Here is a 23847-nt window from a genome sequence, read left to right as displayed (position 1 = left end):
TTTTGCCCATAATTTCATTTTCACTTTTCCTACATTTGCCTTTGTCTATTAAGAATGTGGGAGTCAATCTAATTGGCTTGCCACATGTGTACCTTCCTCTGCTTTAAAAAAGCACCATGTGGGGAGCCTGGCTGGCTCAGACGGTTGAGCGTCTGACTTCGGCTCAGGTCATGATCTGACGGTTCGTGAGTTCCAGCCTGCATCGGGCTCTGTGCTGACAGCTCAGAGCCTGGAGCCTGCTTCTCATTCTGTGTCTCCCCCTCTCTCTGCCCCTCCCTGCTCATATTCTGTCTCTCTCTGTTTCTCAATAATAAATAAACGTTAAAAAATTTAAAAAAAAAAGCACCATTCTATGTTTGTACCTGTCGTCGGTGACACCTCCAGTTCTTCCCAAGTCTTCATACATCATCAGTAACAGTAGGAGAGATTTCAGCACTTAGTTCGCAAGGCATACTAGAGTGGATTGCATCAGGCCCTACTGCCTGGAAACTAAGTTGAAACAGCACTCATGCAGACTTATAAAAATTAAGTTATCTGAATAACGAAACTTCTATATGACATTTTTCAAGGGACTGAGTTCTAATATTTGTGCCAAAAACAAACAAAAAAAATAGGGATACGTTAAAGGGTGAGAGACACATAATAATGAGCCTCTCTCCAAAAAAGACTATCCACAAATACTTCCACATTTGTATTAATATGCAAAGACGTGAAAATAACACTGTACCTACAATTAAGAGAAAAGACCAAAACCATCCTCAAACGATTTAACGTCATCCTTATCCCCCAAGATATGCTATTCTAGGTTTATAAACTACCCATCTTTTCAATTCATTGTAATTTAGTGTTTCATACACTAAAATGGACACTAAAATCTGTCATTATTACTGACCAAGCTATAATCGCCCTTCTTCAGCCTGCCAGAGCTGTAGATTCTGACTCTGTGAGCTTAGTTACCCTGTTTTGTTTTTTAGGTCGAAGAAGTAGTGGTTGGGCTTTTGTTTGTTTTTAGTAAAAAAGAAAAAAATTAAATGCAGAAAATGACCACTCCCACACATTCATTCTTTTTACACATTAAGTATGTACTCGGTGAACTGTTCCATTTAAATATTTTTACTTTAACGCCGTAGATGTCACCAGAAAAACAAACTAAATTAAAGACTTCTTCCCAGTGAGTGTTCTAACAAACCCCTCATTTTCTTTAGGCTTAATGGAGACAAGGAATTGCTCATCAACGTCATGTTTATCAAAATAAGTGAACCTGAGCAAAGTGATGAGCAGGGCGATGAATCCTTGGCTAGGTAAAGGGCCCCACTTCTCAGGGAAAAACTTGTGAAACCATTTAAGATAATGATAGTGTAAATGTACCAACATCAGAGCACAAACTTCAAAGAGTTGTGCAAAAGATACAGTATTTCGTTTATGAGTCTCACACACTCAGGAGCCGATGGTAAATTGTGCTCGCAGAGAACGTTCAACTACATCTAGTGTGTAGGTTGGAGCCTAATTAGTTTTCCTGGTAAAACTGAAACCTTTGAAGAACTCCCTCAAGGTAAGAATGAGGAGACAGGCTACTGCCCAAGAACAGTTGAGTTTGGAATATCCATTCCTCATGGCAAAACAGTTCCTTCCATAGAGTCAGTTTCACTTTTTAACTAATTAACAAATTAATAAAATCAATTTATTCCAAACTCTGTTCCTCCCTTCTTCTCTCAGAATGTATTTATTCCACAATTTCAGGTCTTCTCACTCCACGAGTACTGAATCTTCTGGGGTAGGTCCATTCTACAGAGTTTTGTAAAAACAGTCACTCTTAATAACTAAATGACCAAGCTCTTTTAAATGCTTAAATATTGCGATAGTGATGATTCTTATGGAAGCAAATGCTTATTCCTGGTTGACTGGCAACAAAAAATGGTGCCAGAAGTTGTACAGAACTAATGTTTTCCCAGCAGCCCTGTAAATATTTGCCATTATTCTTCTTTTAGTAGCTAGTTCCAAATGAGCAAACTATGAACTTTCATACAGTAAGAATGGTGTACAACTGCCCCTAATAAATCTTCTCCGTCTTATGCTATATTTCCATACCATTGAAAGAAATAGCTGATACTGCACAAAGTTTTGAAATACACTGTTCTCCAAAGTATGTGCTTCATCAGCAATTTATTTCAACATCCACATCTCCCTCTCTAAAGGCACTGAAACTAATTATGTATTGTCCCAAATGCCTAGATACCACAGATATCATATGAATTCATATATTATTCAAAAAGCTTATCTTTTTTTACTTATTAATCTGACTCTTAGGTAAACTGTATCTCTATTATAAGGGACTTTGCTTTACTTCGAGAACAAACTCTCGCTGTAATAGGTAAGGAGATATTCTTTCCACTATATCTACACACACTTGATTGGAAGGCTGCTTATTGCAGACATTTTTAACTGAAAGAGATAGCTTATTCCCATTTGGGACAGAGTGTCAAGAGAAGATGAAAGCAGGCATTTGTAATTCCTCAGAAAAACAGGCAAAAGAGTTTTCGACCTTAAGAAATCTGACTCTTCTGGAACATAAACCTTGATCTTGGGTTAATAAATCAAGATTCCTAAGATAATCAAATAATCCCTTATGGCGACATCAAGTTTTCGATTTTAAAGTCCTTTCATTGCGCTATCCAACCCCATCATGCCATTTAACGAGGCCACAAGTACCAACTGTAATAGTTCTTTTCCAGTATTATAAAACGCAAAGTGCTGCACAGTGAAATTAAAAGTAAGAAACACTTTGTGAACGATGTAAACATCTCTCTAGAAAACTTCAAAACAAGCTTAGTCTCAAACAAGGAGCCAGTACCTGGGTTCTCCCAAAAAGGCAGCCATGGCTATCAGTCCCTAGGGGTCATTAAACACAACTGTTAAGAAACCACTTTCTAAAAAACAAACAAACAAAAAGTCTCTAAATGTTCAAAGAAAAAACTCTGGGCAATATATTCAATTGAAAACTGTATTAGTTCTAAGTCTGAGTTATACCTCAGAATTAACTAAGAAGCTCTGAAAAATTAAGCTTGTCCAGACCATGCCCACATATGATCTATGTTCACTGGTGTGGACTGGTCTGGACATCAATATGTTTTGAAGCTAATGCAAAGAGTGGAGAACCCTTGCTTTCAACAACGGCATAGGACTACAGCAGCATATTCTGGCCCCTGTATCTTTAGCTTCAGTTTCTGATTTCTTCTTGGTGCCAAATGAAAATGCCTATCTTCAGACCACAAAAAAAGAACAGCAGATGTCAAGATTCTCTGCCTATCTCTCCGAATGAGACCAAGTAAGTTCTCATAGAGGCAATGAGACAATAGTTCTGAAAACAAAGAAGCCCTTTTTCTAAAACGTCAAGTATATTGTAAGCCCAGGAATAGACTTGAATTTATCACAACAAAGATAAAATTCCAAAAGAATATAGTAGATTAAAATTTTCCTAACTTTTTTTATGACCCAACACAAAGGCAGGATACGGTCACATCATTAATAGTGAAAAAGGGCAATAATTTCCAACCAGGGAAATGGATTAGAATTTTCAGCTTGGAATAAACTATTAATTTAAGAAAACTATCATCTCCCCTAGGATTTTAATGTAATCTTTAGGGGACCATGAACACCACAGAGTCCTGACTCTTTCCCTACTCTTTCCCCATCTGAGAGTCAGGGCTACATCACTGGGAGATTAGCTGTGTGGCCCTAGGTAAACTGCTTGACTTTTCTGAGCTCAGTCCCATCTACAGATAATAATACTTATTCCACCTGCCTGATAAAGTTGCTGATAGGCCAAGTGAGATCATCAATATGAAAAATTTCATTAACTGTAAAAAGCTCTAAGTAATAACATTGTTAATATTACTAATAAAAAGCATCCTTTGATATGCATGAACTGTAGACTGAGAAAATTAGCTCCTTAAGAGAGGCAAAGATAGTCAATCCACATTTTAAGACAAATTACTACAGCTTAACCAATTCAAAGCTGTCAGTCTCCTACAGAGAAGCTAAATGTAGTCAAAAGGTACAGATTTTCATTTATTCAACAATTAACATGACAGTATTGGGAACAAACTCTGTGCATGGCCCTGGGCTATATGCTGTGAGGGCTACAAAGCTGAATGAGCCGCCAATTCTGCCTTTAAGGAGCCTTCAGTTCAGTGATGAGGAAGAGGGCCATCCACACAGGATGATTTCAAAATTAACGAGCCCTTTAGGAGAGATGAAGATAAAGCCACTCTGCTTGCAGAAATCACAGCATGGTTCGCCTGTACAGCTGGAGATGTGGGGAGACAGGTAACATGAGTGAAGCATGGGAGAAGGAAAATACTGGACCCGGAGAGGGAAGAAAAAGGAATGCATTTGGGCTACGGCAAAACTTCATGAAAGGAAGTAGTGGAGGAAAAAAAACAAAATTTCTTTTACTCCCACAGTCATCCGAAATAGCTTAGGGAAGGTCCAATGTACTCCTGGATCAATGCTAATTGCTGGGGGTGCAACTTAAAGGCAGGAGACCTGTAGACATGTAACAGCAGAAACAAGTTACAAATTGTGACAATGACAGAAAGCAAGGATGCCTGGAGAAATAGGGAAGCCCAGTTTAGACTGAGAAGTCTGGGAAGTCTCTCTTGGGAACTGACAATTAAGTCTGGTGGGCAGACCCAGAGGGCAAAAGCTCAGAGACAGAAAGGAACTCAGAGCATCTGGAGGACCCGAAAAGGAACCCCGTATAGCTACACAGGCAGGGGCAGGAATTTCCAGCAGGAAACACGTCATGTCAAACACTACACACAGAAGTCTGAGAAGAGACCACTGCGATAACTGACCTATCAGTATTAAAAGACTATTTTAGGGGCGCCGGGGTGGCTCAGTCGGTTGAGTGTCCGACTTCGGCTCAGGTCATGATCTCACAGCCCGTGGGTTCGAGCCCCACGTCGGGCTCTGTGCTGACAGCTTGGAGCCTGGAGACTTCTTCGGATTCTGTGTCTCCTTCTCTCTCTCTGCCCCTCCCCCAGTCACACTCTGTCTCTCTCTCTCTCTCTCAAAAATAAATAAATGTTAAAAAAAAAAAAAAAAAAAAAAGACTATTTTAGTTGTATTTAACCTTCCAGGAGAGACTAAGTATCAGCCATGTGGACCAAACTGGGTTTGAATACCAGGAGCTAGTATTAAAATAGAGCCTAGAATATCTCAGTGATGGAGACAGATGTATCAGAATACAATCTGAGTCTTCAGCAAACAGAAGTGTCATAAAATCAAAAGGCAAAAATAGACCATAAGTGAAAACCAACTAGAAATTAAAGTATAGCTGAGTATCAGAGAGGTCTCAATTGAGATTAGAGAATATGTATTTATACCACAGCTAATCTTACTGCGATATAACATCTTTTATCTATGATCCCCATAGATCATAGATCCCCATAGATCATCTTTTATCTATGAGACCCTGGAATCTGAACTGAGAATACTGATGGTGTTGTCTTTTACTTTATTATCACGGCAAATAGGATACAAGGTCATAGAATTGAGGGGGATAATGACAGATCATTTGCAGGTGCTAGCAGGCCATGAAAACAAAGGCACATGAAGTGAAGAAGCAGATGAGTTACTATGAGGCAAAAGAACATAGTTCACAGATTAGGCATAATTAAAGTCAAAAACAGGCAGAAATGAGAAAGTCAATTTCTGATTTCAAAATCTTAGAGATTTTGCAGTAACAAGGTCCAAGGTGGGTCTATATTTGTAAGGTGGCCGAAGGGAAATAGACATTAGGGCCTTTGAGCTAAAGTCGTCAAGAAGCAGTGTGATTTCAAAGAAATTAAAAGAAGCTTTATAAAGAAACTAAAAGAAGCTTTGACTTCGAGAACAAATTGGATACTAGTTAGGGATCAAATAGTTTAGGCTAGAAAGTGGAACAGAATGTGAGAATGATCAGAGCAACAACACACTCAATACTCCTCCACGCAATGAGTAATTTAAGACTCTGCCATTTGACTTCCAGTGTCAGCTACTACCAACACCCCCTTCACATCAACTTTCCACGTATCAGACTAGCAGCTAGGCTCCAATTTAATCTTTATTTTAGTATTATTATTTTTTAATGTTTATTTGTTTTTGAGACAGAGACAGAGCATGAACGGGGGAGGGTAGGAAAGAGAGGGAGACACAGAATCCAAAGCAGGCTCGAGGCTCCAAGCTGTCAGCACAGAGCCCAACGCGGGGCTCGAACTCACGAACCGTGAGATCATGATCCGAACCTTAGTCGGAGGCTCAACCGACTGAGCCACCCAGGCGCCCCTCAAATTTAAAGTTTAAATTATCAGAAGATCTTACAGCCTGAAATATTTTACCCTGATTTGGATCAGTCCAAACAAATTTGGACTTTATAGAAAAAGCCAGTTTTATTCAACCTCCTATAAGAAAGATCTTATGATATACATTAAAAATGATATATTAAAAAGGGGGGTGCCTGGGTGGCTCAGTTGCTTGACCACCCAACTCTTGATTTCAGCTCACATCATGAACCCTGGGTCGTGACATCAAGCCCCATGTCGGGCTCCATGCTGAGCGTGGAGACTGCTTCAGATTCTCTCTCTCTCTCTCTCTCTCTCTCTCTCTCTCTCTCTCTCTCTCCCCCCCTCCCTCCCTCTCTCTCTCTCCCTCTCTCTCTCTCAAATTAATACACACACACACACACACACACACACACACACATTTTAAATTACACACATATATTCCACTGGGGTATAATCTATAGAAATTAAAAGGGATTCCTCTTATTTTTTAAAAAAAAAAAGGCAAATTATACCTATCTACCTAAAAAGTACTAAAAGGCATTTGTTCTGTTTGTTTCAACAGGTAAAGCCAGACCAAAAATCAACCACCTGAAACTTGCTAAAGTGAAAAATATTAGAAACCTAAATATGTAAGAATATGGGTTCATATGACATTTCCAGTAGTAATTATTCATATTCAGAGCTATTTGATAGGACTTTCAAAAATTTATTGGATACGGGAGAAGTGCAAAAAGAAGAAACTAACTCATAAGGAAGAGGAGAAAAATGCTAATTGCACATGATCACATCATCCTCTGGACGCGATGTTCTCACTGCTGCTGCCTACATTTCACTCACCTTTGTGATGACTACAGCACCTTTGCAGTGCTGAACAAATATGCAGAAGACCACCTGCAGAGACGGGCCTCTTCGTGGATGATACATTAGTACCTTTTCCATTACAAGGAGCAATGATGGGCAGCATCCATAGAGGACATGAATGGTCTTATTAGATCACAGGCATGAATCAATTATTTATGACAATTTGAGACGGTGGAAATCTTTTGCTTTTTCTAAAATTTCCCAATCTAAGTTCTCAAGAACCATGGGAAATGTATTTAATTAGATTATATTCCAATGCAGAACAAATTTCTCCACCCACTCCTTCTCTAGCTCACATAATGCAATTTCACCCTCTAAGACCAGCATCAGAGGGTTTTAAAAGAAATTTCCCTTTTATGTGTTTTACTGCAGAACCCAAGGACTTGGGAAGAATCCAGCTTCCAGTGGAAAACTGTGGAGCATGGATTTACCACTGAGTCCTGAAAGACTCACTGCAAGAAACACAGGACAAGTCACCGTATTGACTCTCAGCTGTGCTAAGGCAGAGGGGAAATGGAGTTCCTGGAAGGAAAGGAGAGGAATTTCTACCAAGCCTCCTCATTCTAACACACCTCATTCTCTACTACTGAGCCATGGATAAAGCTGGAAGCAGGTCTCACTCCTGTGGCTGGATAAAAGCTCGGAACCACTGTCTTCCAGAGTCTGCTGCATGGCAGCTCCCAAGTACCTGTACAAGTCATTTGTGCTTGTGACAAACGCAGGATCTGCCAAGCAAAGAAAAACTTCCTCATTCTAGAACTTTAGTGCCTTACTGAAAAACCAAATTATAAAACGGGTATACAGTATTCTCTTTTGCTTACCAGAACTGAATGGCCACTCTCTTGAAGCCTCCAGCCAGGCCCAGCTTCATGGACCTGTGACCTGTGCAAATCTCAGCTGCTGCCATCTTAAAATTCACAATTTTTGAATAAGGGGACCTGAATTCTCGTTTCGCACTATTCTCCACACACACACCCACCAATTTATTTAGCTGGTCCTGTCTTCCACAGAACCTGAAGGAATCTGAATCTCCTGGCTTATCTGTCACTTGAGAAGCATTTCTTACAAGTGACTGGGGCTCTAATGTAGCTTTGGGAAGCTAGCCCCTTGCCCTGGTATTTTTTGCTATCTGGGAGAATTTTCTTTTTAAAATATTATTGCTTTTAATATAATAAGATAATTTACCCTGGGGGGGGGGGGGAAATCAATGATTCAGAGGAAGGTATACACAATATTAAGTGGAAGTCTTCTTCACAAATGCACCCCCCCACACTTAATTTGACATAACTCCCTAAAAGTAACTGTTGCAAAGAAATAGCTTTCATTACGAAAAAAAGAAAAATACACATCTAATTTGATAAAAATCATACATACACACACAATTATATATATAACCCCCCACATACATATAGATATATACATATAGATGGATAGAGATATATATATCTTTTTTAAAAAAATCCCAATTTTGTATGTTACTGAATTAGATGGAGAAGACCCCTTTGAATCTTTCAATGAAGCAAACCAGCAGCTCCACAGAGTGTGCATTATTTTTCATTCATTTCAGGGTCTTCAGCTTAAAGAATATCAAACTACTCTTCCATTCTTCCCCAACAGGTGACTAATCTTAGGGCAAAGCAGAAAGAACCAGAGATAACCAACTGGCTGCCTTCTTCTCAACTATTATGTTTTGATGAAGAATTCAGATGATTGAGACTCAAAACAAATAAAAAACATAGATAAGCCCCAGCTCTGCCTCTTACTGGCCATGCTGATTGAAATGAAACTCTGGATTTGTTTCCCCATCTACTAAACAGGGCAATTTTTATGAAGCCTCCAAAATTTCTTCCAAATCTAGCACTCTGGATTTGGAAGACACTCTTTCAGATATCCAGCCTCACAACTACACCTTGGGTGTTGTCCTACCTCAGAAATCTTAAATTCTTATTTCCCAATCTCATAATTCATCTACTCTTTCTACTCCTATTCATTTACTCCACTGATACTTGTTTTGTTTCTTCAGGAATAGAAACCTTTAGGGACTGTCAGCCTCTCTGGCTAGTTTTCTTATTTGTTAGATCTTTCCTGTTTTTACTTCCTTCTCAACCCATCTGATATCCTCAGCCCAGCGCTATAAACTCTCTTTGGACAACGTCCTTAAGTCCTTTGCCCCACTGTCTTTTCATCATAACTATCATTTGTCCAAACTAAAAACCCTGGCCTCATCCCCAGCACCTGCCATTCCCCTACCCCATATGTCTTACTGATTGTACATCCCAAAAAGCTGAATCCTACCTGCCATTACCCCATCCAAGACCGATCTTTCTCAGTTGGATTAATACAACAGTCTCCCAGTCGGTATCCTAATATTTTCTGTTTCTCATTCTTACTTATATTTTCCAGCTACCCCAATAGTTATTGCCCTAAAATATAAGCAAACGAAATAATAAACCTGCTTAAGTCACTACTCCCTTCAATACCTTCCATCTTCCCTTAACCCTTTGTTCACAGATTCTTTGCCTCCCACCTCCCTCCAGCTCTCATCCAATATTTTCCATCTCAGCTTAGGCAAAACTTCTCCAACTCTCTTCAAGCTGACCTCTTACCTCTAGACCTGTAAACCATCCTATTGGCTTGGAACACTGGCTCCACCCACTCCCATGCTCTGCCAGAGTTGGCTAGCTCCTTTTGGCTTTACCAAATACATCGCTCCCTCTGGAAAGCCCATTTTGACCTCTCCCTAACATGAGAATTTGTGTTTCTCAAATGTGAAAATATAACAACCTGCTCCTTCCCATCAAAGCTTTCATAATACACATTATTTCAAGACTATAAACTCTGAACACAGAGGCCACACCTGTAGTGTTCATCACTGCATCACAAACATAACAGAGGGTCAGCACACTGTAACACTTCATCTTAAAAGAACTGATTTCTTATTCAGCTTTAAAAGTTATATTTTGGGGCGCCTGGGTGGCGCAGTCGGTTAAGCGTCCGACTTCAGCCAGGTCACGATCTCGCGGTCCGTGAGTTCGAGCCCCGCGTCAGGCTCTGGGCTGATGGCTCGGAGCCTGGAGCCTGTTTCCGATTCTGTGTCTCCCTCTCTCTCTGCCCCTCCCCCGTTCATGCTATGTCTCTCTCTGTCCCAAAAATAAAAAAAATAAAAAAAAAAAAATTAAAAAAAAAAAAAAAAGTTATATTTTGACTCCTAATCCTGAAAGGTACCCATGAATAACATATTCTACAAAAAAGAATTTATGTGTAAATTCACACAGTATTCAACTCCAGAAAGTTGGAGGTTTGAGAACTAAAATTATCTGGACCACAGCATTTATGGTCTTGATGATTACATGTTAGTTATTTCTTCAGTGGTTAGCATTTTCAGGGTAATCTCTGTGGTAATTTCCAGGCCTCAGCTCCTCCCTGAGACTTGAAGAAACTCCCAAATAGGAAAGGAATATATCTGGTTCCCTCACTGAACCCCACCCGCCACCTGTATTTCAATATCATCTCATCTCTCCCAATAAAGACCAAAAGATTTTAGGGATATCAGAAAGAGCCTGAAAATCTTTGACAAAAGGGCAGCAAGAGATAGACTGGAAATGAAATGAGTCATGGTATAAGATAAGGGTGAAGGGCAAGTAATAAATTAGAATATTAATAGGAATAGTAAGGACAACAACATCAGCTATATACATTGTATACTTTATAGAACGTGAAGCATTTTAAAACTAATTTAAAAAGGTTGAGAAAGATAGGAGAAGGAAGAAGAAAGGAAGGAAGCTGGGGAGATAGGCAGTAAGCAAGGGAAAGAGCAATGAAGGAAGAAAGGAACTAAAGGAGTCTCAGACTCTTCTAGCAAAGCAAGAAAAATAAGAACTAGGGAACGAAAATAGGTCTTACATAAAGTGCCATTCCTACCCACCTCCACAGACAATGAACATTATTCAGAGCACTGCCACCATTCACTGAGAACTCTTCAGACTAGCTTCAAAGTGAAGAGCAGTCAAACCTATGACTTGACTGTTTTAATATCTTTAGGAGTCATCTATGAATATTTGGAACTCGACGTGATGAATCAGGTATGGCTTGAGAGTAAGAAGGGGGTTAGAAGGCAAAAAACAAAGAATGTACTGATTTAGAATGCTCATATTAGGAACTTAAAGTATGAAATAATACAAGCAAGATGTATTTTTAAGAATCTCATTAATTCCATGTACTTCTTAAGGATTTATTAAGCACAAACCATGTAATATCCAATGCTCTATTATGACATAATTATCAATGATCTCAGGAAGACATGGTCTAACACCCAGCATATCAGGTGTCTGGACATGTAACCCATTCGAACCATGGATCCAGAAAGAACGAAAGAAACAATGAAAGAACAAAAGAAAGAAACCGAGCAAGAACAAAAGCAAAAAACAAAGCTTTGAAACTGATACTTGTGTCGAAAGATAATGACAATCAATAAATTGATTCAATGTTTAGACACATATTTCTGTGATAATTAAGCATAAAAAATATTTTTCTCCAATAATCCTTAAAATAACACAATAAGGTATATAGAATTAGTACCCCCATTTTATTTTGTTTTTACAGCTTATTTATTTTGAGAGAGAGAGCAGGGGAGGGGCAGAGAGAGAGAGGAAGAGAGAATCTGAAGCAGGCTCCATGTTTACAATGTGAAGCCTAACACAAGGCTCAATGCCACACACCAGGAGATCATGACCTGAGACAAAACCAAGAGTTGGATGCCTAACTGACTGAGCCACCCAGGCACCCCAGGACCTCCATTTAAAAAAGGAGAATTTTGATCATAGAGTTTAAATAACTTGCCCAACACCAGCAGGAATCATGTATCCAGGATCTGAACCTGACCATCAACTCCCACTGGCCTCCAGGAACTGAACTTAAGATGCCCAAAGCAAAAGATGGCAATGGTTCTCCCTAACTTCTTGGTCAAAACCTAGATGAGCTTGGAATAATGCACCCTAAGGGAGAAGTGTGTCAGTAAACTTGAGTTCCATTCTAGAATGCAGCCTAGTGATGGTCATTGAACAATGAGATCATTATAAGTAACCATCAAAAACAGCTTATGTTCGGGCACCTGGGTGGCTTAATCAGTTAAGCGTCCAACTTCGGTTCAGGCCATGATCTCATGGTTCGTGGGTTTGAGCCCCGTGTCGGGCTCTGTGCTGACAGCTCAGAGCCTGGAGCCTTCTTTAGATTCTGTGTCTCCTTCTCTCTCTGCCCCTCCCCTGCTCACCCTCATGCTCTGTCTCTCAAAGGTGAATAAATGTTAAAAAAAATAAAATAAAAAACAGCTTATGATTTGTCCACCTAACCCTAAACTAAACCAGGAGTTCGATTTTGGAATAACAAATGGTTAAAGATTCTTCTCTTCATGGGGCGCCTGGGTGGCTCAGTCGGTTAAGCATCCGACTTCTGCTCAGGTCACGATTTCACGGTCCGTGAGTTCCAGCCCCGCGTCAGGCTCTGGGCTGATGGCTCAGAGCCTGGAGCCTGCTTCCGATTCTGTGTCTCCCTCTCTCTCTGCCCCTCCCCCGTTCATGCTCTGTCTCTGTCTCAAAAATAAATAAACGTTAAAAAAAAATTTTTTTTAAAGATTCTTCTCTTCAGACCAAAGCATTTTAACTGCAGCCACATAACCATTTGGTCAGTGTATTTTTTTTTTAAAAGAGAATTTTTCTGAGAGACAAATGGAGGCAAAGATATTGAGCAAGATGAAGTCACAATGACTTGCTCCCGATATGGGATCCCACAATGAATGAGCATGCAATATTAGGAAAGAATTCCAGGTCTACTGAGAACCGTAACACGAAAGCTGCCTCTCCCAGTCTTATTGGGTGGTATTTATTTCAGGGGTTTGTTTACATAAGTGAATTCTCGGAGAATATTAATACTACTACTATAATGTGCATTCAAACATGAGACCTGCAAAAGAAATTTAAATCCCAATCTCTCCTGATCTTTCCTTATCACCAAGTAACAAATGTTCTCTGTATATAAACAGTACACCTGAGTATCTGCCATTTCCAGTATTAGACATAGAGGAGGCAGCCCCGAAAGTGATAAAATAATATTCACTAAGGAGCGATCAGAGCTACGTTGGCCAAGTCTTGGGAAAGAAAGAATAGAGATCCTCATAACCGAGCCCGCTGATGTTGAGAGGAAGCTCAGAGGACACCAAGAGGAAGATGACAAGCAGCAAGCCGAGTGAAAAAGCCTGATGCATTAGCTCCATGAAGAGGAGGCAAGAGTGACTTGGGCAACAGGCTTGCAACCTACTGCCAATTGAGTGCTTACTATTATGAGAGTGAGAAACTCTTCAGAATGAATAAATGGGTTAAATAGAATGAGGATTGCCATTTAAGTAGAGCATTCGAACTTTGCTTCAGATCATGGGAATTCTACAAAATCACAAAGGAGAGAATTAGCTGAACAAAATAGTTTAATTTAATGGGACATTTATTTCAGAAGAGGAGCTAAGGAAAATTTCTGGAGTTAAGTAATGGCATTTAGAATTAGGAGACATGTATGTAAAAGCAATGGCCAAGGATAAAGTTAAGTGATAAGAATTCTTCAGAAAGACCTAGAAAATCAGAGATAGAGACCTAAGGCACTTTAGAAAGAAGAACAAAGAAAAATGTGAGCTCTCTATAAGAAATAATTAAAATAGAATTTGACCTAAATTAAAGGAAAATACTACATGTATCTGAATGTAAGCACAGGAACACAGGAACACACACACACACACACACACACACACACATACTCCTTCCTACCTCAGAAATCCCCCCAAAGACTAAGATCAAAATGTTACTTCTGTTCCTTTTCTAGTCTAATTAAAACATGAAATGTTGCCTATTGCCTGTTACCAGTTTATGTGCATTATGGGTTAAATAGAAAAATTAATATTAATTGAGGGTGTCATTTCCCTGCCACATTTATTTTACCAATTCAGAGGAATAGTGATTATAAAAACAAGGCATAGCTCCAAATTATATACTGAATCATATACGCTAAACTGAGGGGAAAAGCCAAAGTCTTTACTGGTGTTGTCATAAAAATATACTCTTATAAACTCTAAACTTTAGACTTAAGCCCCTTTCCAGCAATTATAGACCAAAAATATTTTCTCATAACATGAACCCATTGTAAACTGTAAAAAGGAAACTCATAAGATGAAAAAATAAAACTTCCCAAACATAAAATTTCCTCAAATTACCTTCCTTACATTTTTAATTCTTTACTGATTTGATTTAGGTTAAAAAAAAAAAAAAAAACTTGAGTCGTTAGAATTGTCTTTTTAATTTAAATTTCATAAGAAAGAGAATCACAATGCACATTCCCTGACCAGATTGTGTGTGGCCTATTTATTCAAAATGTTTGATTCCATATGGATTTCTTCTCTTTTATTTATAACTTCCAGAAAGGATTCTCAGTAATAAGTTAGCAACTCAAGGGCAACCAATGTGAAATCCAGGCCCTGAGAGCACTGTACCTGAGGTCTGTCACCTGCAATGTTTTCTAGAAGGACCAGGGAAGACACACAAAGCTCATGAACTTCTGTGTGGAGTATGAACCAAGTGTGAGCCACAAGTGGGTGGTCCACTGAGGTCAGGGTTAAAGTTCAGAGAATAATTTGGAAATTATTCTCAGCTTGGATCTCGTTTATGAGGCCTGAGAATACACCCTTTAATTAGAATACAATTTCCAAAGCAACCACTCCCTTGACTTTCCAGAGCTCAGTTATTCTCAGAAAAGTAAAAACAGCCTCATCACACTGACAGCTAACAGTCCCCTATAAATTACGCCTTAAATGTCCAACAAAGAAAGCAGCAGGCATCCGGACAACGTACATGTTAGCTGCCAGCCCTTCTAAACACTCTCAAGAACAGATAGAGAAAAAGAAGTCGTATTAAACAGACTCACTCTCCTCTATTTCTTGCTTATGCAGCTGAGCTATCCCATGGAAGCTTGGAAAAAGAGTGGGTTGTGCATTTGAAAACGTTCCCACACCCCAGCCGGCCTCATTTTTCTGATGATCCCTGCATCCAGCCAAGCTCACACTACAGTGGGAACACTAAAATCAGTTCCATGAGAGCCAGCTGTCCTCCTCTTCCACAGTGCTCAGGGAGCCACACAGGACTCCTGGAACGGGAGCCAGCCCGGTCCTGACTCACCACAGATGTTCCCCTCCTCCCCCATGCAACTCTGAGCCAGGGCCTTCTTTCCAGGGCTTACTGTTATTACAAAAGATTTCACTGGGCCCCCCAAAATGTGCTGGATGCTGAGAGGAAAACACACATCTCCCTAGCTGTGGGGTTAAGAGAGACAGACATTAAATTATTCAGAGATGGCCAACTACCCTATGGGGCCAAAGAAGGAAATCCAGGCAGCTTTGTAGAGTTCAGTGTCAGGGAGTTGGAACAGCAGAAGCTATCACAATAGCAAACTTTGAAGTGCTATCCAGGCTTGAGTTGAGTTTAAATATGACATAAAACATTCCGTTTTGGCAAATCCAGACATCAGATTTTTCTCTGGACCCAACAAAGTCGTCTTTGCCTTAGTTAGAAAAGTGTGACCAGGACGAGAACGAAAATACAGTTTCTAAAATTTGTAAATCAGAATTCAGAGTCCAAGGTCACCCGCAAATATTTGGAAATTCTCACCAGCTATTTTTCAGGCAAGAGTGGCGTTGCTGTCTTCGGACTTTATCGTGTATGCATTCATCTGTCCATTTTCCCAGGGTTGCGGGGAGGGGTGGGGCACAAAGCGCCCTGTCTCTGCATTTCTTCAGGGCATATTAGTAAAACAACTTGACAGTTGCTCCCAGAGTGCCAGTGTCCCATCATACAGGCTGAATCATCATCATCTCAACAAAGAAACTATTTCATGCCGTTGACAGTATTTTTTTCTATCACCAAATAGCATAACAATATTCTTTATACTTACCTGTTTGCTACAAAGAATATTTCATTATATAGCAAATTCATTTTGAACCTACCGGGGTGGGGGTGGGGGAAAGCCTCAGGTCTTAGGAGAACCTGACACATCATGAGTATTCTACATAGTACCCAAAAGATACTGGTGTTTCCAGGGATTCCCACCATCAAATGGAAATAAACCACAGCTTTTGTATACAGTCTACAGAGCAAGTTCAGGGAGAGGAAGAGAAGAAAAAGAAAAGCCAAGTAATGCCAATGATGGGAATTGTAAAAAAAAAAAAACAAAAAAAAAAAAAAACAAAAAAACATTTGGAGTCATTTGGCTACAAGAACAGAGACCAGAATGGCATTACCAAAATACTGTTCATTGCCCTTTTGTTCTTTCATTATCTTTTTAGTTTCACAGTCCATTTAGAATTGTCTGACTACTTCTCAGTCACTGCTCAAGAAGGAATTAAGTTTTATCTCTAGCTCTATGAGAATAAAATCCAATGTTTACAGGTCAATTCTTCCTTTTCTAAGAAAAAAAAAACAAAGGATGAAAATGGACAAACAGGATTACCTATATTCTAGTTTTAGCTCTGTTTTTTAAAATACTCATGAACATACTTTCAGATAAACTCTGTTGGTTTATAGATTTCCAGGAAAATTATATGGGGCAATTAACTAAAAGCCTATTATCATAGGCATATACCCAAATCACTCTGATTTTCTCTAAAAATACTTACTTCGGATGAGTTCGTCATCTGAACAATTTCCCCAAATGGACTGGTCTTGCATCATTCCATGTGTGAAGCAGCTATCGGCAGCTTGAGTTATATTTCTCTCAGTATTTTCTTTATCACATTTTTCTAAATAAAACAAAAGATCTATTACCATTAAATGTTACATATTGTTCCCTATTTTTTTCAGTTTAAGGTGTTTTTTTCCAAATGCTTCCAAGTCTGCCATAATGCCATAACTTAAGGAAATGGGAGCAGTACCTCTATTGACTGTCGCATAGGTATTGAAAAAGTAACAGATTTATTGAGCACCTACTATGTGACAAGCATCGAAGAAACAAACGTGTTTACAGTAAAACTAACCTGTTACCGTAAATAAGTCATCATAACACAAGTGGTGTGCCATGACAGAGAAATGTGGAAAGGTCACATAAAAGATGAAAATGAGTCCATACATGCAGAGGGCAGGTGCAGCAGAGAAAGCAACAAAGGAGAAGAGATCCCAATGAATGGTGGGGATTAAAAACCAGGCTGAAGCTCAGTGGGGAGCAACTGAGAAGTGAGAAGGTACAGAAACAAGCAGCGTTCTCTCTGCAGAAACTTGGGAAAGAGGCAAGGGCTGTGTTATGCATTCTCACAAAGGGAGATGTTTAGGATGGGAGATTTATACAGGGGTTTATGGGCTCTTAGGGGGAAAGCCAGTAAGGAAAAGTAACATCTGATCAGGAACATAACAACTCAAACAAAAAGCTAACTACAACACAAGGTAAAATCCATGTTAGAAGAGGTCCAGAGCAATAAAGAGGTTCAAAGGAAGAAAAAGAAAGTCATCAAGATTCAGACCTCAAGAAAAGCACTCCAGAGAAAGGTGCGTGTTGGATAGTCTTCAAAACACTAGCAGGAATTCTGCAAGCAGAGATGGGAGAAAGGTCATTCCAGGTGGAAGCATGGCCTGGCCAAACTCCACAAGCATAAACTCCAGCAAAGGTTCCAACTCTCTGGAGTGTGAAATACTTTAAGGGGGACATTAGGAGATAAGACTATAAAGGTTTGATTAGGGACACGGCATGGGTATCTGAATGTGAGGGTGAGAAATCTAGACAGAATTTCAAGGCAAGATAAGTAAGTCAAAGTAGCCATTGAAGCTTTATGAATTGCTTTATCAGAGCTGTGCATTAGGAAGATTAATTCATTTGTGCACAGCAGTGTCTCAATCCCGTCTGCATTTTAACTCACTTGGGGGGCTTTTTAAAAAGCAGATTCCTGGACCCCACCACTAAAGATTCTATTTCAATTTAGGGATGGGGCACTTAGGTAATTTTACTGCACTTACATCCTTGACAATCACTGGAGTATGGATGTATCTAAGAGGGAGAACAGAGTATAAGAGGGGCTTAGAGTAGTCCAGTTTAATCAGAGTTTAATCAACTGAACAACAAGATGGGAAAGGGGGTAGATGTGAGAACATAACTAGAGATTTGCACAGATGATCAGGGAAGATGGGATTGGAGATGATGGAGCTCTCTTGGTCAAGGATTTGAAGGGGAAAACCTGGAGAGGAGGAGAACAATTTATTAGTTAAAAATATCTATTTGTACGTAGATGTTTTAGGCATCGTGTCAGGCAATGAAGGCTCAATGAATTCTGAGACACAGCTCAGGCCTTCATGAACTTTACAGTTTAGTAGAGGAGGACTTTAGGTTGCACATTTGAAAGTGCAAATCATAAATAAAGTTATAGCTGGGAAAAGTGATCTTCCTAAACTTGACTGCTAAAGCCATTTAAATGAATGGGCCCATCAAAAGAGTGAGCACATTAAAATAAGAGTACCAACAGGGTCTGTACAATTAGACAGGAGTCAGAGAAGGACGAGAAACTGGATGATGTCAAGCCATGGAAGCAAGGAAAGGAAAGAGATTCAAACAGAAGTTGTTAGTCAACTCTGTTAACATTTCCAGTGGAAGGAAAAATTTTCTGCACATGCAAAAGTTTCTCATGTACCATGGGGATTTCACAACAATTGAAAAGTTCTGCCATGAAACACATTTCAACACATGAAAATAGATGGACACCGCTTAGGACTAAGTCCAGAGGCTAAAAATCTCTGAAAAAAAGCAAGGTCTTCAATGCTAAGTATTTTCAGAAAGCAAAACCATATTCAGGTAGCAGTAAAATATAAATCAGAAGCATGCTAAACCAATATGTTCTAGAAGATTTATGTAACATTTACTCAGCATTATCCTAGAGAAAATGTAATCTTCCTGAGAGGTGTTCGTTTCAATTAAAATCTTTACTTTTTTAAACAACTCCAGAAATCTTTCCACTGTTACAGTCAACTCAAGGCCTTTCTGAGATTATCAACAGAAGAGCTTTTTATAAAAACTCACTAGTATACACAAACTAGCTCATCAGCAGAGTCCCACACACTTGCTGCTACTGTTATGAAGCTAACTGCCGCCAGGTGTCATGCTAGTAGGCTTGATTCAATTAGCAACTTTAATTGAAGCTGAATGAAATTAATTATATAATTTTGAGCTGTTCAAGTTTAATTCCATTAAAATTAATTCATGAAACCAGGGCATTATGAAGCATTGCTGACTAAAAGAAAATAGGTATGAATAAAGCCTCTAGACACACTTGACTCACATTTGAATCATGTCCAATATTCAAGTGCTCAACACAGGCCCTCTAAACTCTCCACCGAATAAATGAAAATGTCATGTGGTCCATATACACGCTGATTTACTAGTGACCCACCACTAAGAGGAAAATAAAGTTCTTCTGCTTTAAGTATTTATTAAGGAACAGTTTATCACTTATTTTTTTTTAAGTTTCCTTATCTGTGAAATTCTAGAGTTAGAGTCCTTCTCAAGTTAAAAAAGAAAAATTATCATTCTTTGTCCCTTTATATTCAAGAAATAAGAAACAAAATGTAATTACTATCAAATCATAATCATCAGTCTATCCAACTTTGCCTCACTTGAAAAGTAAATGTCTTAGCCCAAAAGTTGGCCTCAGCTTTTTGCTATGACCCACACAGCACCCAGCCCAAAACAAGGCTCAGAAAAGGTTCTAAGCATAAAAATTCAGTTGACTTTTGCCAATTCTCCACTTTTAAAAATTAAATTTCTGTGACCCTTTGAATGTTCTATAACTTTTTAACATGTGTATATTATTTTATTGGCATGTTTGTAATATTTAATGGAATACCTATATAACAGTCTCATAAATGGGGCGCCGTTACATCTAACACTGAAGAAACGCATGGAGGCAGACTAAGACTTAATTGATAGACAATGGTAAGGCGGGAATCATGATGCCCAGCCGCAGAACCAACCTTACTACAACTTTCAGTACTTTGGGTCAGCCACTACTCAGTAAAATGACAAACAGGCAATTTCTAATAGATTTCTGTTATCAATGGAGGTTTACTGTATGTGTGTCACTTCTGAACTGCAGAAGCAGGGCCACAGTCCTGGTTTAATCAATTCCTTCCTGGGTTTATGAAGGTTTGTAGATGCTGTTAAACTAGTATATGGTCCCAAAAGGCACATCCCATAGGCAATCAAGTAACTTCGTGATGCATGAGCTCAGCCCGTACCTTTCTGTAAGAATTCTGCGTATACAACCAAGCAGCACTGCTCTCTAACTTAACCGTTTTCTCTTAAAAGGGGACCGTGGTCATCTCAATAATGCTGTTCTTCTACGCCAGTGGGTCTTCACTGTTGAGCCCCTTAAACATAAAGAGGCACAGTTCCAATTCAGGTGGTATGGGGTAGGATGGGGGGAGGGATGTCATCATCATATATGGCCAGGTTTGAGGGACACTGTTCTAAGCAAGCTCTTCTGCACTACACAATTTCTGTACTACATAGTTGTCATAGGACAACTATGAAAATACAAATCATTAGTTATATATGACATTAACAAGCTCTACTAATAGACGAATATATAAGCATTGTTTTAGAAATTAAAATAAACTTGAAGACACTTTAAAAACAGCACTAGACCAGAGGACAGCTGCATACTACTGGCATCTGCTTCCATAAGGCTAGCCTCCCAGGAATCACAGAAGTACGGAAGAAATCTTTGGCTGAGGGAGGAAAAAAAAGTCACCTTGGTCTCTGACAAAAAAAAATCCTCTAGCTTGAGAGACCAAACATACACACAAAACAATCAAGCAATTACCAAACAGAAGGTAATGGAAACTGCACTGGGTTGTAATTCTGACTCAAAAACTGACCAGCTATGTGGCTGGGGCTGGGTCTCATTTTCTTCAAACAGAAGTGAGGGCACTGAGCTGGATGATGGCAGAGGCCTTTTTTGTCTCCACAATTCTGTAAATCTGACTTTGCCAACAGTCTAAACAACAGAGCCAAAACTTCATATACACGTTGAAGGGTTCAGAATAGAGTGGAGGAAATCAAAGAAAAACCTTTGTAAGGCATTGGATTTGAGTTAATTCTCAAAGAAAATAACAAGCATGAGTTAAGCAAAAGAATCAAAAGAAAATAGTAAGAATTCTAAATGATCGATTTAAATACAATATATCCTACTCAGAAATGACTCTCTCACAGGATCAATACTCTTTATTTTTTGTTATTTTTCTAAACAAGGGTATGAATGGTGAAAAGTAATCTCTCTCCAATGTCAATCGTTCCTGCTGAAGAAGAATGAGATCCAGGTAAACAGAATTTCCATTTCATTTAAAATTCTATAATATTTTACCTAGTCGACATTGTCCAAATTTGAAACCTTGAGAATGAGAATTTTGCTGACCTCTGAGAGTTAGGGAATAACCCAGTTGAATGGTGATTTGTAACAAGAGAAAAATCTAAAAGCATTACATGTAAGTAAATTGGATAATAATATACGTACAACATTATATTATGTTCTATGCCACAGAACAGCCACTTAGCTGGTATATGGTTGTTAAACAAGTTTTTAAAAATAAAACACTTCCTTTTGTTGGAAGAGTAAATTAATTAACTTTTGCAATTACAGTATTAGCAATTTTCAAAGGGCTTTAATATTTATTTGATCTTCAGAACCATCAATGATATCGTAAGAACACGTTGGCTTCATTTTACTGATGAGAATGCAGAATGAGAGTCAGAGACAGACATTCAGGCGAAAATAGGAGAAAAGCCAGAAGTGGAAAGCATCTTGCAGCTCATTTGATACTGTACCAAGTGTAGAAAGACCCACCACACCACTCAGCCCTTCAAACCTCCAAGGAATGATCCCTCACACAAGGAAACACCCCTATTCCTGGTCAGTTAGGTCTATTAGTAAGTTGTTCTTTATTTTGAACACAAATTTGCTATCAGGTAATTTATAACTAGTCTCAGTTCTGCCCATTGAAGGTAGACATAGTAAACTTAAACCTTTCTAAAAGATTACATTGTCAACTACTGAAAAGGGATAGTCTTTCCATCAGTTTGTAATCAAACAAATATACCATCTCAAGAGTTAAATGCTTTTAGCACACAACAGTAAAAGAATCTAGCCATGCTGCATGCGGATGATTAGTTTGTGAAAATTACTAATGAGCTTTTAAACACAGAGTTCTGTATGTGCCAGGGTTTTCCAAGAAATGGAGATAATCCTGTCATGTACAAGTGCAGATATCTGAATCCTTCCTGATGAACAAAGACTCTCTTTGGTTCTCTGGAACAGAAAGACCATCTCTAAATTGCACTTTGTGCTGGAAGTGGTTAACGGCACAGGATCTCAAATCAGGGTGCCTGGGTCAACCACGAATGCTATGGATCCTGGACAAATTAACTGTCACATGCTTAATCTTTAAAATAGGAATAGCAATAGTATCTATCTCATAAACTGGCTGTGGAAATAAACGGAATCATGCCTGGAAAGCAGAGTTTCTGTTATATAGTAAGGGCTCATCCACATTTGCTATTATTATTTCATTAACTGTTATTACAATAAGCATCTTTTAAAACCCTGATATAAAGCTATCATATGGAAGATGTTGAAGGAACTAACTAGTCAGTAATCCCTATGTGAAAAAGCAGGCAAGAAACCTATTTCCAGACTTAGTATGAGGAAAACTATTGCTTTCTCCGAGAAGCTATACATTTTTCCTGAGGCACAAGGAACATCGTATTAAAGAAAAAGTTTTCTTTTTGACCCAAATTTACAAACAAAATTGAGTGAGTCTGACCCTACGGTCTCTATATACACTTTGATTTTCCCTCATGTTTGGATCTCCTAGGTACCTGTATTTTCCATTATTAGGTTTTAATATTCTTTTAAAATGTACTCTTGTAAGCCACCTCAAAATATTCTACTGAACTAGGCAGAGGTATATGTAAATGTACAAACCAACCATCAAATATATTTTCTACTCGTTAACCATACTTTATTTGCTTACTTCATGGAAGACTAATATAAATGATGGTGCTTGGCAGAAATCTTTACAAAACCTCAAAAACTTAGTGTAAAACACACACTTATTCATATATAAAAGGAACACAAGTACCATTCTTTGTACTTAAATTTGGGGACTTTTGCATGTTAGATCTCATCCAATTCAATTTAATATTTGATAATAATCTATGTCAGATTATTTATAATCTATATATTATGGATATTCTTACTGCTGTGCAATCTATATTCATACCTCCTTTTTCTGAAAACAAAGCAATTGTTTTAAACAATTCTTACTCTTCCTTTAAAATATCAGCATCGTTTCAGATGGTCTATGTGTGTTCCGGTTTATGAAATCTCAAGTAATCCAAGACTAAAATCTCTGGGCAAAGTTAAAAATCTGGGTCTGTTTTTCCCAGAGGCTCAGAACAATGTGGAAATCTACAAATGCTTCCCATATGTAACCTTTAAAAATCAAAGATAAAGCAGTTTCCAGGAAGACCTAAGGTTCTGGAATTTTACTTCTTCACTCATCAAAACAACACAAACAAACAAAACCCTCAAGCCTAATGA

At 38.7% G+C, this 23847-nt stretch overlaps 1 protein-coding gene across 2 annotated transcripts in view; it reads right to left on the bottom strand.

Annotated features, from left to right (window-relative positions):
• The window catches only part of MDFIC (MyoD family inhibitor domain containing), an 88200-nt gene that overhangs the window by 52281 nt on the left and 12072 nt on the right, over positions 1–23847 (bottom strand). For both annotated transcript variants that reach the window (XM_060632942.3, XM_060632943.3), the window contains exon 3: positions 16891–17013. In XM_060632942.3, the coding sequence (XP_060488925.1) occupies positions 16891–17013 (123 nt within the window). The remainder of the gene's footprint in view (positions 1–16890; positions 17014–23847) is intronic.

This window comes from Panthera onca, chromosome A2 (assembly GCF_046562875.1).
Source record: "Panthera onca isolate mPanOnc1 chromosome A2, mPanOnc1 haplotype 2, whole genome shotgun sequence".
Lineage (NCBI taxonomy): Eukaryota > Metazoa > Chordata > Mammalia > Carnivora > Felidae > Panthera > Panthera onca.
The sequence above is the reverse complement of the archived record's forward strand: the minus strand, read 5'-3'. Positions and strand labels throughout refer to the sequence as shown.